The following is a 17,798-nucleotide window of genomic DNA, read 5'->3' on the forward strand; positions in this document are numbered from 1 at the left end:
TTTGATAGGCATGTCCTAGCTCTTCTCAGCACACCATGTGTTTGGGGACATGGGTACCTGCTTTGGTCAAGAAGAGCGTTAATATATTAGAAGATGGCTTTGATAGCCCCTGGCTATAACCATCTTAGACCAAAGGAGTTCAGTCTCAATTAGGATAAATACTTTAATGTAATTTGCACCATTGCTGCTGTCTGGGAGTAGAGGAAATGAAGAACTAGAAATCTAGAAGCAGTTTTTGTGTGTGTGAAGGCAGAGGAAAAGAGCAAGTGGCCTCTTCTTTTCTCAAAGGGAATTTGATAGAACTGGTCCAGCTTTGTGAAAATATAGTACAATACAGGTGTGATTAATAGATTCTAAATCCTCCTCTTACAGATCCAAATGTAAAATAGCATATTAAAGGCTCTGAAAAGTCCTGCCATGAAGAAACTGTCTGACTGCGAAACATGCCCCCCCCCCCAGCTTTTTTTTTTTTTTTTGAGACAGAATCTCACTCTGTCACCCAGGCTGGAGTGCAGTGGGGGCGATCTCAGCTCACTGCAAGCTCCGCTTCCTGGGTTCACACCATTCTCCGGCCTCAGCCTCCCGAGTAGCTGGGACTACAGGCGCCCGCCACCACGCCTGGCTAACTTTTTGTATTTTTAGTAGAGATGGAGTTTCACTGTGTTAGCCAGGACGGTCTTGATCTCCTGACCTTGTGATCTGCCCACCTTGGCCTCCCTAAGTACTGGGATTATGGGTATGAGCCACTGCGCCCAGCGCCACTTTTCATTCCTCAATCACATCTTTTCATCCCAGTGCTTGCAGTGGTGCTGCCATGACTGCTTGCCAGTGGATTTTGTAAATGATCAGGAATAATAATGCTCCCAGTAACAGACAATGAGAGTAATATCTTAACACAACATATGCTGTGTGATGGGTGGTGTCTTTTCTTGCTATGTGGTGTCTCTTCGTTTTCTGCCCTGGAAAGATCCCTAGACTGACATAGAACACAGTCACAGATGCCCTGGGGACATCATACACTGTCCTGTGATGTGATGCTAAACACCTGCTTTCATCCACATACAGGGTGCTCTTCAAGGATGGCACAGAGGAAAGAACCACTTAGAACAGGGCCAGGCAGTCCTGCTAACATCTCTGCCACTTAACCTTGAGCAAACTGCTTCACACCCATGAGCCTCAGTGTCTGCATCTGCAAAACAGGAGTAACACCAACCTTATAGGACCTTCTACAATGGTTTAGTGATTAGGAATGTATTAGGTTGGTGCAAAAGTAATTGTGGTTTTTCCATTAAAAGTGATGATCAAAACAGCAATTACCTTTGCGACAACATAATAAGATATCAGACCATGATAGTTGTGATTATTGCAGAACTCCTGGGGTATCTGAGACATGAATAAAGGAAGCACCTGGCACTAAAACTCTCTTGCCTTAGTCTGTTCAGGCTGCTACAACAGAATATCATAGACTGGTGGCTTATAAACAACAAAACCTATTTCTTACAGTTCTGGAGGCTGGGAAGTCCAAAATCAAGCACCTACAGATTTAGTGTCTGGTAAGGGTGTGCTTCAGGGTTCATAGACCCCTGTCTTTTTATTATGTCCTCACATGGTGGCAGGGGCAAGGGAACTCTTTGGGGTCCCTCTTATGAGAACACTAATCCCATTAATTAGAGTCCTAACCTTATGACCTAATTACCTCCCAAAGGCCCCCACCTCTTAATACCATAACATTGGAAGTTAGGATTTTGACATCTGAATTTGCGGGGGGATGTAAACACACAGTCTATAGCATCTCTGAAGAGTAAACAGCAATTCTGATACAAGTAGGAGAATTTCACTGGCAACACTGTTATGGTAATCAGGTATTAAAACTAATTGAATTATAATTGAATTATAATCTCTCTAATTGCTGCTGCCACCAGTAGGTAATGATACAGTTTATCCTCTTAGGGAGCCAGATTCCCCCATAAGAAGGCTGAATTAATAATACAGCAAAATTCACTATGTTGAGTTTTAGAAAAATTAATATGTCTGAGGGGTATCCAACCTAAGTCAGATGTTGCTCCAGGCACCAGCTATTTGGAAGAAAAAGGCCCATCTGAGCCAAAGCCAGGGCAGGACAAGCAGCTTTAGGGGTGCTAAGGAGTGAGAAGCCTCCATACACCAGGGCTCACTCCTTAGGAGGCCTCCTGAAAGAAGGGGAGCAGGAGAGGGGCAGGGAGAACCTCCAGTTATCCAAGGAAGAGGGTGAGCTAAGCTGATGGATACTTGAATTATTGGAGAAAAGTGTGAAATTAGAAATACCCATGAAAAGACCCAAAGACTTGTGAGCCTCTTAGGGATTGCAGAATGTTTTCATTCACATGGAAACCAATTGGACAAAAAGTGTTCATACCTGTATTCCAGGAGCCAGCGAAGATAGTGTATATGCAGAGAAAGCTTCAGTGAAAGGGGAGTTTTAGGAAATGACGGACCCAGCCTTCCTTAAAAAGAGGAGTCAGATACCTCCTTGCATGCATGTGCATACACGTGTGTACACACATAGAGACACACACACACTAGAAATTGTCTAAAGGTGGATAGCTTTTGTAGCTCTCCCTGGATCATATAAATCATGTTTCACTTGGACTTGCCATTGCCTGAAGCAGACTTTGTAGAACATTCCAAGTTCTATAGAACTCCCAGTCAGCTCTATATCTACACCCTGGAGCTCTAGAAAGATCCCTTCCCAGCACAGTGGCTCACACTTGTAATCCTAGCATTTTAGGAGGTGGAGGCAGGAGGATCACTTGAGGCCAGGAGTTCAAGACCAGCCTGGACAACAGAGTGAGACACCATCTCTATGAAAAAGTTAAAAAAAATAGCTGAGCATGGTAGTGCACACCTGTAATCCCAGTTACCTGTGAGGATCACTTGAGGCCAGGAGCTTGAGGCTGCAGTGAGCTATGATCATGTCACTACACCTGAGCCTAGGTGACAGAGAGGGACCCTGTCTCTGAAAACAAACAAAAACAAACAAACAGAAAAGAATGATCCTTAAGTCACACTCACTGCTGATAGCTTGAGGGTGAACCCCCAAGGCAAAGCAGGGACTGCCTTTTGGGGTTGACCTGATGAATATCATCAAAATAGAGTAACTTCCCACCCTCATAACAGACAAGAGCAAACTCAGCCATGCTTGGGTTCAAATCCAGCTCAGATATTTCCTTGAGCAGATTACAAATCTTTCAAAGATTCAGTGTCCTCATGTGTAAGATGGGTTTTTTTGTGAGGATTAAATGAAGAAGGTAAGTACAGAAAGTGCTTAGTACAGGGCTTGGTACACAGTAAGTGCTCAATAAATGTTAGTTCTTGTGATTAGTCAGTGTGATCTGTCACTGTGTTGTGAGGCATGGGCTGTTCTACATGAATGCAGTTCCCAGAAGAGTGGTGTCTTGAGCCTCTCTCACATGCTGACCATTTTGTTTAAAATCTTTGATAGATGAATTCTACACTCCCTGACCTTCCTTGTCCAGAGGCTTCTTCTTAAGAACTCAGTGCCAGGATTTTGAGTAGCACTGGATATTCTGGGGTCATCCATCCAATTTCCACCACTTTACAGATGAAATGGGAATCAGAGAAGGCAAGCCACCTCCCCAAGGTCACACAGCTTGTGAGAGCAAGTCAACAGCATCCAGGCCTGTGTAATAGCAGAGCCATTGCTTCTTTGGCTCTGCTGAAGCTTGTATTGTGGTATATCTGTGGTGTCGGTTGGCTGTCTCCTGTGCAATGTCAGGAGGACGGGCTGGAGCACCTGGGGACCAGAACCCCTCAGATTCCAGGAGGAGCAGGGAAAGCACAGATGGCCTGGAGAGTCCCAAGGGTGAGGCCAGCAAGTTCTTTCTTCCCCCAGGTGCTCAGAGCATCCTCTGAGTTGCCAGACGGACTCCCAGAGGGGTCAACCGTGGGCCCTAAACCAGAGAATGGCTGGGAAGCAGGCTCTCAGGGGAACTGGGGTCTCACCAGCTCAAGAGCAGGCCAGGACTCCTCAGCACAGAAGCTGGGAATCTTGGGTGTTCAGATCAGCCTGAAAATCTGCACTTGGGAAAAGCCATCTGGCTGGGGCCACCTGCGTGCCGCTGTGACTGGGGCATCCTGCTGCTCTCCTCCCTCACAAGGTGGTGCCATCCGCCTTGTCACTGCTCCTCAGGACAAGCCTGACTGCTCTCCCTCTGGCCATTGAGAATCCAGCTGCTCCATCGTGGTGGAAAATCTTTGATGCTCAGAGTGACACCTTCCACCGCTGGAGTTCTGGAGAGCCTGGTGCCACGTTACAAGCAGCCATGTAACAAGGGCGGGGAGGGGTAGGAGTGGGAGACACAGGTGTGGTTTGGGACAGAATAGGGCCTGAGGCTCACGTATTATAAAACCCCCTTTGCTCTGCCTGTCTCCTTGAATTGTGGCCGGTTTCACATGGGAAGCAACGTGGAGGGACAGAGACAGCAGGTGAGGCCACAGGGCTTTGCATTCCCATCCCCAACAGTCACCAGCGTGTGGCCTTGTGGGTGTCGCTCCCCTCTGTGGAGTCAACTTTGTGCAGTGACCTGCAGAGGCTGGACTGCCGCCACCTCATGCTCCGCCTGGCACGATGGTCGCATGAGACTGAGTGATTTGCGGGTCTATGAGGAAGTGTCCCGCCTCAGAGATGTGGAGGAGAAGCCAGGCAGAGCGCTGCTCATTCCATTTCTTTCTTTTTTTAATCTAAAGGAGGGAAAGGGCTTTATTAACTCAAACAAAGGGATGCCGTACAACTTCCCAACGATACTATGCGGTGATGGCATTAGGTTCCACCTGTTCTTCCATGCTGGGGACAGGGTGTGAGGACTGGCTGCTCTGGGAGACCCTCTGAGCTGAGAGAGGGAAATAGCGATGCTAATAGCTGCCTCTTACTGAGTGCTCACCCTGTGTCCGGGGCTGCACTGAGTGCCTGTGGTGGGTTCTCAGGCACACTCAGAACAGCACTGTGAGGAAGGCACTTTTGCTTCCCCTGGTGTACAGATAAGGACGAAGAGGCACAGAGACGTTTAGAACCTTGACCTATATCACACAGCCAGTGAGCAGATAACCGGGATTTGAATCCTGCAATCTCTCTGCAGAGCCTGCACATTTAACACCACGCACAGTTGTGGCCTGCAGTGAATTTGGTTGTTCTTTCTGCCTGGGGTGGTCAGTTTCCAATCCTTTCCGGATGGAATTCTGCAGCCCAAAGCTGCGTGCTCCCTGCGCAGGCCCTTGTCAGAGCGGAGAAAGATGGCTAAAGTTGTTGTCCTTCTACATTTTTATCTTTAAAACATTGCTGAAATCAATCTCTCTTCTACCGTCTCCAATTTCCTTTGTCCTTACGGGTGGTCTACAACTTTACTATCATTTTAGTGGATGCAAGAGGAGTGGAGATAAACACGTGTTCAGCCTGCTGTCAATCTCTGCAGTGGCTATTTTGTTTCTTAAACAGATGTAATGAGGCATCTATTCCCTGTGTGCCATGTGCCCCTTGAGTGGGGGACATCTGTTTTGAGTTGTCTGTGTCTCCAGCATTAGAATGGAACCTGGCACACAATAGAAGCTCAATTAGTATTTGTTGAATAAATGAATATTAAGAAACAGAAAAGAGCCTTGTTCCTTCCTTGTGTCTCCTTCTTCATGTTTTGTAGTCCACTGGAATCTCATTACTAGATTATTGTTCCAGAAACGTGTTCTAAGGACAGGCATGTGTAGGCAGAATGGAACTGGGAATATAAATAGGAAGTTTGAACCTGGAAAGTCACAAGGGAGATGGAGATTTGGGGAGAAGTGGGAGCTGGGAGAGCAGAAGCTCAAGCTGAAGATCTAAGCTGGGGGTCAGGAGAGCCAGCTGAGAGCTTTCTAGGCTGCGGAGGTCACCACTTTGTAGGGCGGTCGGAGCAGATGGGAGCACAGGTGCTGGGCCCAGTGGACATCAAGGTGCACAGGTGGCCAGTGGATGTGGGGTCCATGGGGGCAGAGGGAAGTCCTAGGATGCTGCAGAAGCCTGAGGCCAGCCCGAGGCCAGCTCTGGGAAGAGGGGGAGGCAGCTGCCATAGGTGAAGGCTCAGGAGGGCACTCAGAGATGGTAACTGAAGGCCTGCTTGCTTCTGCTTCCTCTGCCCAGAACCCCTGAATTTCAGGAAACAGAGAGGATGGAAGGACTTAGGGACTCTGGATAATGAGAGCTGCCGCAGTCCGGGACTTGCTGCATGTTTCCTCTGTGTGCCTGCTGGTGGCCAGCTCCCTCCTCTCCCTGCTCTGTGCTGGTGCCCACAGAGGTGGCACTCCCTCCCAAACCCAGCACAACTGCCATCTCAGCAGTCCCCCAAGAAAGAGGCTGAGATCCTGCCTCAGGGCACCCTGAGGAGTCCACTTCACTCTCCTGACCACCCTGCCAGCCCGGACTCCCCAACCCCATTTCTAGCCTCCACACACTCCCAGCCTAGAATGGGATTTTCTGGGAGCCTGACATATAAGCTGGACTGGGAGAGCTTGGCTGCAGCCTCAGCTCAGGACCACCCCCTGGTGGCCCCCTTGGGTGGGAGCCCATCTCTTGATGGATAGATGAGCGAGCCTGTGTCCTCAGCAGTGACCTGAGCAGCTAGTTGGGGGAAGTGACTCAGCAAACTAGGCCACTGCCAAGTGGCATCAGGATCCAAAGCATCCCCACCCAGTGGCTTCAGTTGTTAAATTACATTTAGCCTAAAGTTGCCTCCGTACATATTTTAAGTTCAGCCTGAAGGTTTCTCCGTGCATAGTGAACTGTAACCTAACTGAATGTGTAAGCAGACTATCACCTGCTCTTTTGCCAATCACAGAGTTCGGCCAATCACAGGCAGCCAACTGTTCAAACCATCTTCAAATAAGGCAGACACCAACAGCTGTAACGAATCGGCTGTTTCCGTACCCCACTTCCCTTTGCTGGACGTCACTTTCGTATTTTTGTCCGTAAGTCTTCTTCCAGCACGTGGCTGCGCTGGAGCATCTGTGCATCTGCTGTGATTCCTGGGGCTACCCGATTCGCAAATCATTCTTTGCTCGGTTAAACTCTGTTAAGTTGAATTTGTCTACGGTTTTTTCTCTACACAGGTTAAGACATAACCTGTGTTTGACCCAGGGGCAACTGTGGGCTGTGTGTGGCAGGCGGCAGGGGCGTGTTGTTCCCTTTCTCCCGGGGGCTGTGTTCTCAAAGGTGAGTTCTCAGGTTGCCTAGGCACAGGTGCCTCAGTATCCTCATTCATGGGATTATGGAGTCCCAGATACCACCCAGAGCTACTGAATTAGCCTCTGGGGACCAGAACTGGAACTCTGTAATGAGCACTCACCCACGCGGATCTCAGGCTCACCTGGTGTGGGAGCTTCTGCCCTCTGTTCTGCCTGCTGGACACGGTGCAGAAGAGACAGTTTTTCCAGGCTGTTCTTGGGGTGTGCTCTATCCTGGAAAGAGGAATCTCGGGAAATGACGACATTTCTTTATGTTTGGTTGATATTTCACAGCGTGTTGTGCGTTCTGGGACCACTATCAACTCATCTGCTTAAACCTCAACCCTAGGGACCTGCCTTGATGGGTCCTTTCCTTGATTCTCTGTTTCTAATCCATCAGCAACCCCTCTGGCTCCTACCTTCAAAGTGGACTCAACAACTAACCACTGCCCCCAGCTCACTGTGGCTACCGTAGTCCACCCCTGTTGTCACCCCTGCTCACCTGAGCGCTGGGATGCCTCCCACCCATCAGTGCCACATTCACTTCCCCCAAATCCACTTTCCACTGCAGCCCAAGTGTGTGTGTGTGTGTTCCTTTTTTATTAAGGCGCTGTTTTCAGAAAACAATATTCACTTATTTTAAGTGTACAGTGTTTGAATTGTGATCCTTATACATAACTATGTAACCACCAAGACAGAAGGCAGTTCCCTCATCCTAAAAGCTGCCTTTTGCCCCTTTGCTCTCCATCCCTGGACCCAGGCAGCCCTAGATCTGTTTTCTGCTGTCTGATTTTTTCCTTTTCTAGGATGATATATGTGATGGTTAATACTGAGTGTTAACTTGATTGGATTGAAGGATGCAAAGTATTGATCCTGGGTGTGTCTGCGGGTGTTGCCAAAGGAGATTAACGTTTGACTCAGTGGGCTGGGAAAGGCAGACCCACCCTCAATCTGGGTGGGCGCCATCTAATCAGCTGCCAGCGAATGTAAAGCAGGCAGAAGAACATGAAAAGGCGAGACTGGCCTAGCCTCCCAGCCTGCATCTTTCTCCAGTGCTGGGTGCCTCCTGCCCTCGAACATCAGACTCCAAGTTCTTCAGTTTGGGGACTTGGACTGGTTTTCCTTGCCCCTCAGCTTCTGTCCCTCTAAAGAACACTGACTAATACATAACTGTGTAATCACCAAGACAGAAGGCACTTCACTCATCCTCAAAGCTGTCTTTTGCTCCTTTTCTCTTCATCCCTGGCCCCAGGCAGCCCTAGGTCTGCTTTCTGCTGTCTGATTTTTGCCTTTTCTAGGATGTCATATAAATACAATCATACATGATGTTGTCCTTGGGTTTGGATTTTTTTCTCATTTAAGATTCATCCACATCACTGTATATTTTCATCTGGGCTCTCTCTCTTTTGCACATCAAACTGTTGCAAAACTGCCAGGTTCATCAGCCCACTGTGCAGCAACAGGCCAATACTCAGACAGCAGGATTTGCAGCAGAGAAAGAGTTTAATAATTGCAAGGCTGCTGAACAAGAAAACAGGAGGAATTCCCAGCCTCAAATCTGTTTGCTGAGGAGTTCTGGGCAAGAAATTTTAAGGGGATTGTGGAGGATGAGGGGCTGGAAAATACGGGGTCATCGACTGGTCCGGTAAAGGAGTGAAATTATCAGGATGTGGAAACTGTGTCTTCCAAGAGTCAGCTGTTTAGTGGGTCCTTCAGGGCAGGGGGATGGATAGTTTTGTTAGTTTGCAGAATCTAAAGGAGAAACGCTTAGATTTTATCCATAGAACAAAGAGCCTTGTGATGAGGGCTACCTTATCCTGGGGTTGTGAGCAGCAACCTGCTACAAGGAAGTGGGCCCAAGGGCAAGCTGGCTTAGTGATTTCTGCTGATTGTGTTGCTAGCCTAGTTGAATTTTACTTTTTTCCTTTAATCAATTTTATGAAGTTTTTTGGGGGACGGTTTCAAAACCAGCTGAGTGGTTTCTGACTGCGCTCCTGTGCCTCTGCCTGGATAGCTCTCCCTCACCTAGTTCTTTCTCCTCCTTCAGGCCTCAGACTCAATGCCACCTCCTGAGTGCTGCCCTCACTGTGATGGCACCCCCTCTCCCCCAACACACACAATTAGTTTTTATCATATTTTCCTAAGTTCCTTCATGTCACAGTTATATTTTTCATATATTCTTATGGGTAGAATTGTCCCTGTCCCCAAAATTTGTATGTTGAAGTCCTAACCTTCAGTACCTCAGAATGTGACCTTATTTGGAGACAAGGCCTTTAGAGAGATAATCAAGTGAATACGAGGTCCTTAGGGCAGGCCCTCACCCAGCATGACTGGAGTCATTATTCAGAAGAGGAGGTTTAGACACAGATCTGCACAGAAGGATGGCAATGTGAAGACAGCCATCTACAAGCCAAGGAGTGAGGCCTGGGACAGATTCATTCTCCTCACAGCCCTCAGAAGAAACCAACCCTGCTGACACCTTGATCTTGAACTGCCAGCTCCAGAATCGCGAGACAATACTTTTCTGTTGTTTAAGCCACCTAGCTTTTGGCACTTTGTTACGGCAGCACTACTTTACTAATACATATATATTTTTTCCTTTCTGCCCTCTCTAGATTGCAAGCTTCATGGGAGCAGGGATCCCCTCTGTCTTTCATAGCCCTGTCCCTAGAGGGGGTCCTCAATATACTAATATTACCACATTAATGAATGAGTACATCATGTTATTTCATTGTTGCCATTATCCCTATAAGGTTGGCTCACCAAGTTTAGGTTCCTTACCCAAGTTGATGGCTAAAACAGAGAACTCTTGAAACCTGGAGCTGTATCATTCTAATTATGCCACAGTTCCCTGAGGGCCTTCTTATATTAGATAAAATCTGGAGACAAATTCTACTGTCTTTTCCTTCTTATAGGATACAGAAGGCTTGTTCTTCTAAAAGTGTTTCAGGAAGTTCAAAGCTATCTCATTTGGGCTGTGGGGAGAGAAGCAAAAACAACAACAAATCAACCAAACCCAGATACCCTGAATGGCATTATTTCCAGTAAACAAAGCAAACCAACAAAACTCAACAAAAACCGTCTTCAGCTTTTTTAACCTAAGTATTGGCTATCATACTCATTTATAAAGCAGACACCCCAATCCATTCTCATATGATATTATTTATTCCTATGTGACTTACAAAGATCTTTCAAGAAGCTGTCAGTTGCATACTTGGAGCTGTAGGCCCATTGATTAAAACACACCAGCAAACTAAGAGGCATTTGCCAGAATGGCCAGAAAAAAAAAGAGGCCATGGCAGCTTTTAAACCAACACCAGACAGGTTATGAGAGATCAAATGCATGCAGAGAGGTGTTTGGGGATGGAGGGTGGGCAAGAGATAATAAACACATTACTTCTTTGAGTGACCAGATACCTGGAAGCAGGTTTGCAATATGATAGCCCACTCCATTAATTTGTTTTTCCCAAGGGGCCTAAGTAGTATAGTTATTACTTTAATTTGAAATGAGTTAAGTTTCGGGAATGATAGCATATTTAATGTACAGCTGGGCACTGGTGCATTCTAACTCTGGCTGTGTTCTCTTTCGTGGTTTCGTCTTGGTCTCTCTATTCTTGGGGTGTCTTTTCTCTGTCTCTTTACGTCACAGTGTGTTTCTGACTTCTCTGCTCATTCTTCTACCAGCACCTCTCTGCCTCTCTGTGTGTCTGTCGCTCTGTTGTCTCTCTCTGTCGTCCTGTCATATTATCAGGCTGCCTGTTTGGCTGTAGTAGAACTTCATCAGCCTCCCCTACACTGAGAGCAGAGCTCTTTTGTGGAACACAATAGCATTCAGGAGAGAGAAAAATCTCTTTAAGTGTGCAAATTCTGTCTCATTATCCTGAGACTGGAGGGAGGAACCTCTCAAGCTTTATCATTTCAGTAAGAAAGAAAGACCTTTGACATTTTTACAATTATCTTCACTCTCATGTCTCCTTGTCCCCCACACCAGCTAAAAGATGGGTCAGTAGTGCTGAATGCTCACTGGCTGGTCCATGGAGGGCAGGATCATTTATTGAGATATTAATTCAGGTTCTATCTTTGCTGCTGAAAGAGAATAAAGAAGAACGAGAGGTTTTGCTGTCCTGTGCTCTGGGTCTCTCCCTCCCCCAGGTCCTCAGCTGGGCAAGGAGACAGGGAGGGCCTATTATACATGCTTTTATACACACACACACACACACACACACACACACACACACACACACACAAAATATATAAGCTTAATCTCTTCCTTTGGTTGAAAAAGTATAGCTGAGTAGGTGAGAGTCATAGCTCTAGAATTATTCAAATCATAGCTCAAACACAGGTTCACACTCACAGATTTATATCCCAGCTGTGCTATGTGGCCTTGGGTGAGTTACTTAGATTCTCTTACCCTCAGTTTGTTCATCTGTAACATTGTGATAATGAGGAAGTTACTATGAAAATGAAATGAATAAATCCATTTAAAATATCTAGAAAAAGTGCTTGGCCCCTGACAAGTACCTGAGAAAGTGGCTCTTATTTTCACTAATACTTACTGACTAATCTTGGAGAAGGAAATTGTTAGTGATTACCCACCGTAAAGCTTTGAACTGGATGACTTCGGAAGTTCTATACCTCTCTAAATACCATGGACAGGGGTCTCTCATAAGGCCTTATACTCTTCTCTACTTTTGACTAACAATGGGTAAAAGCCATGATTAGAAATTGGACTGATAATACAGTGGCTTAACACTTTAAAGAGAAAGATCTGGGGCTCACAGAAGACCGACCAATGATCTGAGTCATGTGGCAAAGAGCACATAGGGCAGGGTTCAGGTTAGGTATGCTGTAGCATTATTAGCACAGTTCACAAACTCTTCTTCCTTTGGGACACTGGTGGCCACCGTAGGGAATGCAGTTTACCTCCAAGAGAGTGACTAACTGGACAAATAAACAAGAAAAGAAAAAAGGGAAGACATTGAAACAAAAAAGTTGGCTTATCTGACTTATAAAATAATCTGCTAGAGGGTGGCTGATGTCTTCACAAAGCCTTTCCGTTGCATGAACTCCGGGCTGCTGTTGGGAGGAGCATGTTCAAGGGCTCCCTGGCTACCATATCTTTTGACTCTTTGGGAGAGAGAAGGGGCAAGGCCTTCAGATCGGCCTAGAGTTTGAGACTGAGCTATTTGAAATAGTGGGAGGAAAGAACAGTAGCTGTCCTGAACATGCAGAAAGTCTTGACTGATCAGTATCCACAGGGCAGACTTTCAATCCTGTTAATCCCTTTGAGAAGGATTCTGCAAGCTTTACTGGGTAGTGGACCCAAGATGGCTGTGTGATCCTGGACGAGCCTCATCTGTAAAAGGGCAGCAACACCTGCCCTACCTAACTCACAGAGTGGCTGTCAGACTCGTAGAAGACAACAAGTGAATGCGTGGGGACCTGACCAGTTGTAATGGCACAAATGGGAAAATGCTTCCCATTCTCTTTCTTTTTCCCTCATTCACATATGCCCCCCTATCTGTAGTCAGGCACTTGTGGTATAATAGCTTGGTCAGGAGTAGAGTAGGTAGTCATGATCAGGGTGTGGAGGTTAAAATGTCACCTTTGCCAATTGCAGCCAAGCCTATGGCCAACAGCCAGGCCTGGCCTCCTCCACTTGACGCCAGCCTGCTGGTGAGAGTCATAAGATCTCCTTGCTTTGCAAACATCATCCAAAATTCTTCCATCAGTTGACATCACCATCTGCTGGGGTCTTCTCTCATGGGAACTTCTGCTCAGAGAGGGAATTGCTATGAGTCAGTAGGAATGACTAACAGAGATTCCAGAGAGAAGACACTGCCAGTTCATTAAAGAAATGAATACATCAGTTAAACGGCTCTTATCTGCTCTCTGTGACTTTCAGAACAACTTCTCCCAGTTGTCTGACATTGAGAGTAACAGAACACTTGGGAGAAGTATCAACATAATTAACAAACTTACACATAATGACCCCTGATACTTTTAACAAAACATAAAATAACCAAGAAATGTCTACCATTTTATAAGTTCACACTGGAAACACACCTGATATAAATAATGAGTCAGAACAGTGGTTTCACTATTAAAAGTCAGCCGGTTTCATTATTAAAAGTCAGCAAAGAAAACACAAAAACTTGCAGGCTGAAAGAATAATTAAAGGCGATCACTATAGATTTTAAGCATTATTAGTTCTCAAAACATCTGACTGGCTGATGATGAAGACAAATTATTTCTAATTGTCCTTGATAATTTCATGCTTTTAAAATCTCATGGCAAGACCAACTTGGGAGCCATAGTCCTCAACCATGGGCATGGTCAGAATGATGGCTGGTAAGAGCAGAGCCCTAATCCATTATAGAATCTGTTAGCCTACGTGGATACATATGGGATGATGACTACTGAAGCCATGTTTAGCATTGTATCTAGGAGTTCTTTGCCATCTGTAAACCGTGACCCCTCCCTTCATGCAGTTTTTTAACCTGAGGTGGTTACCTGTTTTTGTTTGCTGTCCTACACTCCTGGCCCCTTGATAGAATTCAACTGTTCTTTGAGAATGATTCAGTCTTCCCCTGATCAATGACCCTTCAAGTGATCAATGTAGGACTGACCCCACCTCAGCTTCAGAGATGAGCATGTGATGCACCTGGTCAATGAGAAGAACACATCTCTCTGACCATAGTGATTGGTTAAGGGATGAACATGTGGCCCACAGCTGACCAATCAGAGCTATCGAGACTCAGTTCAATGGTTTCAATGGGAACCATTGAAAAAGAGAAACTCTGTTTTGGCTAGAGTTGCTGTGAGGGTGGAATGGTGAACCTGGACAGCTGCAGCCATCTTACTGCAGAAGGTGCTTCTGGGTGGATCCCAGGCAGTGGAATCAGAGGCAAAACTTGGAGGGAGTGAACTCCTGAAATCACCTGGGTTCTGAACCCAGCCATGCACGAAACCAGCCCTGCCCTGGGCTTTTCAGGTACTTGAGCCGATGCATTCTCTTTTCCTCTTCATCAAGGTTTGGTTAGAGTTTGCATCCCACGCGACTGAACAGAATGGACATTGCTCTTAGCAAGGGACAGTAACCATGAGTCCAAGTCCTGAAACACAGGTGGGGCCCACTTCCTCCCTTCTCACTGGTTTCCTTCCTCCTGAGTGGGGTCTAACTGCCTATCTGAGCCTGGCATTTCCTTCATGACAGTTTCATTTGCTCCTGGACGGTTCCCTTGCTCACCGTCAGCCCTCGGGCCAGCTCTAACACTCAGTTTGTCCAGCTAATGTTAGGAACCTGTAAAGAGGAACTCTATGTTATTCAACTTTCTCTCTCATTAGCACGCTGTTTTCCTGTCCCCGGTGATGCAGGCTGAATGCAAAGCAGCAAGATGTGCTAGTTTGAATTCCATGGCCTTCCTTCACCAGCCTGAGTGTTTGTGTACACACAGCTGGGCTACAATGTCAGTTTCTGTCTGATGGCTCAGAGCCACAATTTTACCCTGTTATTGATGCCCATTATGTCATTTTAGAAAATGTAGGGATGTGACTGTGCAACTTATCTGAGTATCTGTATATAAATAAATAAAAGTACATTTAAATCTGTCCTACCTTTGATGTGATCTGAGGGAAAAATAAGGTCTTTGTGTTTTCCATAAAAATAAGAGGAAAGGGCTGGGCGCGGTGGCTCACACCTGTAATTCCAGCACTTTGGGAGGCCGAGGCAGGCGGATCACGAGGTCAGGAGATCGAGACCATCCTGGCTAACACTGTGAAACCCTGTCTCTACTAAAAATATAAGAAATTAGCCGGGCATGGTGGCGGGCACCTGTAGTCCCAGCTACTCGGGAGGCTGAGGCAGGAGAATGGCGTGAACCCGGGAGGCAGAGCTTGCAGTGAACCAAGATCACGTCACTGCACTCTAGCCTGGGCGACAGAGCAAGGCTCCGTCTCAAAAAAAAAAAAAAAAACCAAAAAATTAGCTGGGCGCAGTGGCGGGCACCTGTAGTCCCAGCTACTTGGGACGCTGAGGCAGGAGAATGGCGTGAACCCATGAGGAGCTTGCAGTTAGCTGAGACTGCACCACTGTACTCCAGCCTGGGCGACAGAGCGAGAGTCCATCTCAAAAAAAAAAAAAAAAGAAATAAGAAATAAGAGAAAAATAGGTTCATACACCATCAGTATCACAAGCAATAATGAAACACATGAAATACCATTTGAAATTATTTTTACAATTACAATGTCAGTTTTCCATGAAGAGTTGTAACAACTGCCTCCTCTCTCAAATGACATATTCACCTATGGGCAGATGGGGAGTTTCTAAGATCCCAGCTTATGTTTATGAAAAGAGAAGCACCACAGTTTAGTGAGCAAGGAGGTTACTAAGCTTGGTGTGCTCTCAAAGGCCATGTCTGTACTGTGTGTGATGTTGTGGAGGCTTTGGACACCCATCAGCAAGTTTTATGTTAATAAAATCTTTTTTTCTTCTATCAGCTGCTAAGACCAAAAAGTTTGTCATCTGAATTTAACCAAGTAATTGTCTTGACTCTCAGCTCCATTTTGTGCTCAGAAGAAAGCAGTTGTGTCATGAAATGGAAAGGTGAGGTCTAGCTCCTGCAGACCAGTATTGGCATTCTGGAAAAAAAATAAGACGCCAAAGATAACTTTTTACCATGATTTCATAGACAAATAGGACCTGAGATTTTCTTTTTATGGAGCAAGAAAGCAGTGCTTATGAGGAGAAGATTTGAGTCTAGTACTACCAGAGAGACTTGTGGAGGCATATGATGGTGTTTCTGAACAATGTTTTTAAATTGTATATGTTTTGTAATAGGAAGAGAGAGAGAGAGAAAGGGAGGGGAGAGGAAGGAAAGAAGAAAATGAGAGGAAGGAAGGAAGAATGGAGGAAAATTTCTTTTAATCAGAGATGGATCACGAGGTCAGGAGATCGAGACCACAGTGAAACAACGTCTCTACTAAAACGACAAAAAATTAGCCAGGCGCGGTGGCAGGTGCCTGTAGCCCCAGCTACTCGGGAGGCTGAGGCAGGAGAATGGTGTGAACCTGGGAGGCGGAGCTTGCAGTAAGCCGGGATCGTGCCACTGCACTCCAGCACTCAAAAAAAAAAAAAAAAAAAAAAAGAAACCCAGAGAGTCAGAATTCTAGTGCAGTGTCATTGGCTACTTGGGGTTTGACAGGTCGTTGGGAGTGGCTGCTGGGTTTGAGCAGAGTATAACACATCAAGAGCTATCATACGCAAAACTCAGTAGGCTTATTTCTTGCATGGCAGAGGAAGGATTAGAACCAATGAGTAGGAAAGAGACTTTGGTTCAGTTTTAAGAACTTTCTTAATAGAGAAATGGGCTTGCCAGTGAGTAGTGAGTTTCTTGTCTGGAGACTTTCCAGCAGAGACGAAACACATATAGGGTATGTTGACAAGGAAATTTAAACTTTGAGGAAAATGTTAGACTAACTACTGAGATTCTATGTTTCACATTTGACTCTTAGAAATTAAGCAGTCATCTTAATAGAATACCTGAAAGAATCTCAAGCCATTGGGAACAAATAACCCTTAGACTCATGCAGAGTTCAGAAGAGAAAAAAACTATGGCAGCAACAACAAGGCACAAACCAAGTTAACACTTTGCACCAATGAGGCAATTACTTCCCTCCAAAAACTCCACAGGGAACAATAGTAGGTAGAAGTTAAATCACAAATACTTGCCCTCATTATCTAGGAAATAACTTGAGTTGCACTTCTAATTCGCATCTGTAAGCAGCCCTGTGCTGTCAGTTCTGGATAACTCTCAGAACCTAGTAAGGTGATTATACAAGATGCTCAATCCCATGGTCATTGTTGGCCAGAATACTGCCACCCACACAATGACATGAGTAAGAGGCACTGCAGAAGCCACTTAAACTCCAGGACATACATCATAATAACATTGGGAGCTACTGTGTAGTTCTGCAATTCAGTGAGCTTCAGCATATTCTGAGAATGAACAAGCATCCTTCTTACGGTTAGAGTTGCTTTGGCACCTAACTCTCCATGTAAAGAGCCTTGTGTGTGGGGGCAGAGATTTTTGCATTTAAAATAAAGGCTTACATTTGCATTGATCACATTTATTATGAAGCTAAGTCAAGCCTAAGTAACTGTTTAAAAGTTCTGATGGAAAACATTTTCTCCTTCCACCTGTTCTTGGGGCAATATATTCTATGGACGTGGTGACTGCTACTTTCTTCAGGTTGTGTTAGGTAGCTATTTATTAAAATCATTGTTGTAGAATGTTGGGTCACTTTTTAATGTGCTTATTAAAGCCAAGGAAATAATTTAGCATAACTCCCCAAGCATATGAGAGAAAACCAAGGCATCATCCAAGTAAGAGTCTCAATTTTGCATTTTTCTGCTTCCTTCTGGGAGCTTGTCAATATTTGCTATGTGTTTTTCTCACTCTTTTACTTTGAAATCACCATAGGTATGGGTTGGGGAAGTGAGGATGAGAGACGCTTTCAAAAAGTTCATATGGGTTGAAAAGGAGATGGGC

At 45.6% G+C, this 17,798-nt stretch overlaps 1 protein-coding gene across 1 annotated transcript; it reads left to right on the forward strand.

Moving 5' to 3' along the window:
* Positions 1-3,401: 3,401 nt before the first annotated feature.
* On the forward strand, positions 3,402-5,649 carry LOC126962689 (uncharacterized protein encoded by LINC01561-like). The gene has a single exon (XM_050804009.1). The coding sequence runs from the start codon at positions 3,602-3,604 to the stop codon at positions 4,220-4,222; it is 621 nt and encodes a 206-aa protein (XP_050659966.1). The 5' UTR covers positions 3,402-3,601; the 3' UTR covers positions 4,223-5,649.
* Positions 5,650-17,798: the final 12,149 nt, after the last annotated feature.

This window comes from Macaca thibetana, chromosome 9 (assembly GCF_024542745.1).
Source record: "Macaca thibetana thibetana isolate TM-01 chromosome 9, ASM2454274v1, whole genome shotgun sequence".
Taxonomy (NCBI): Eukaryota; Metazoa; Chordata; class Mammalia; order Primates; family Cercopithecidae; genus Macaca; species Macaca thibetana.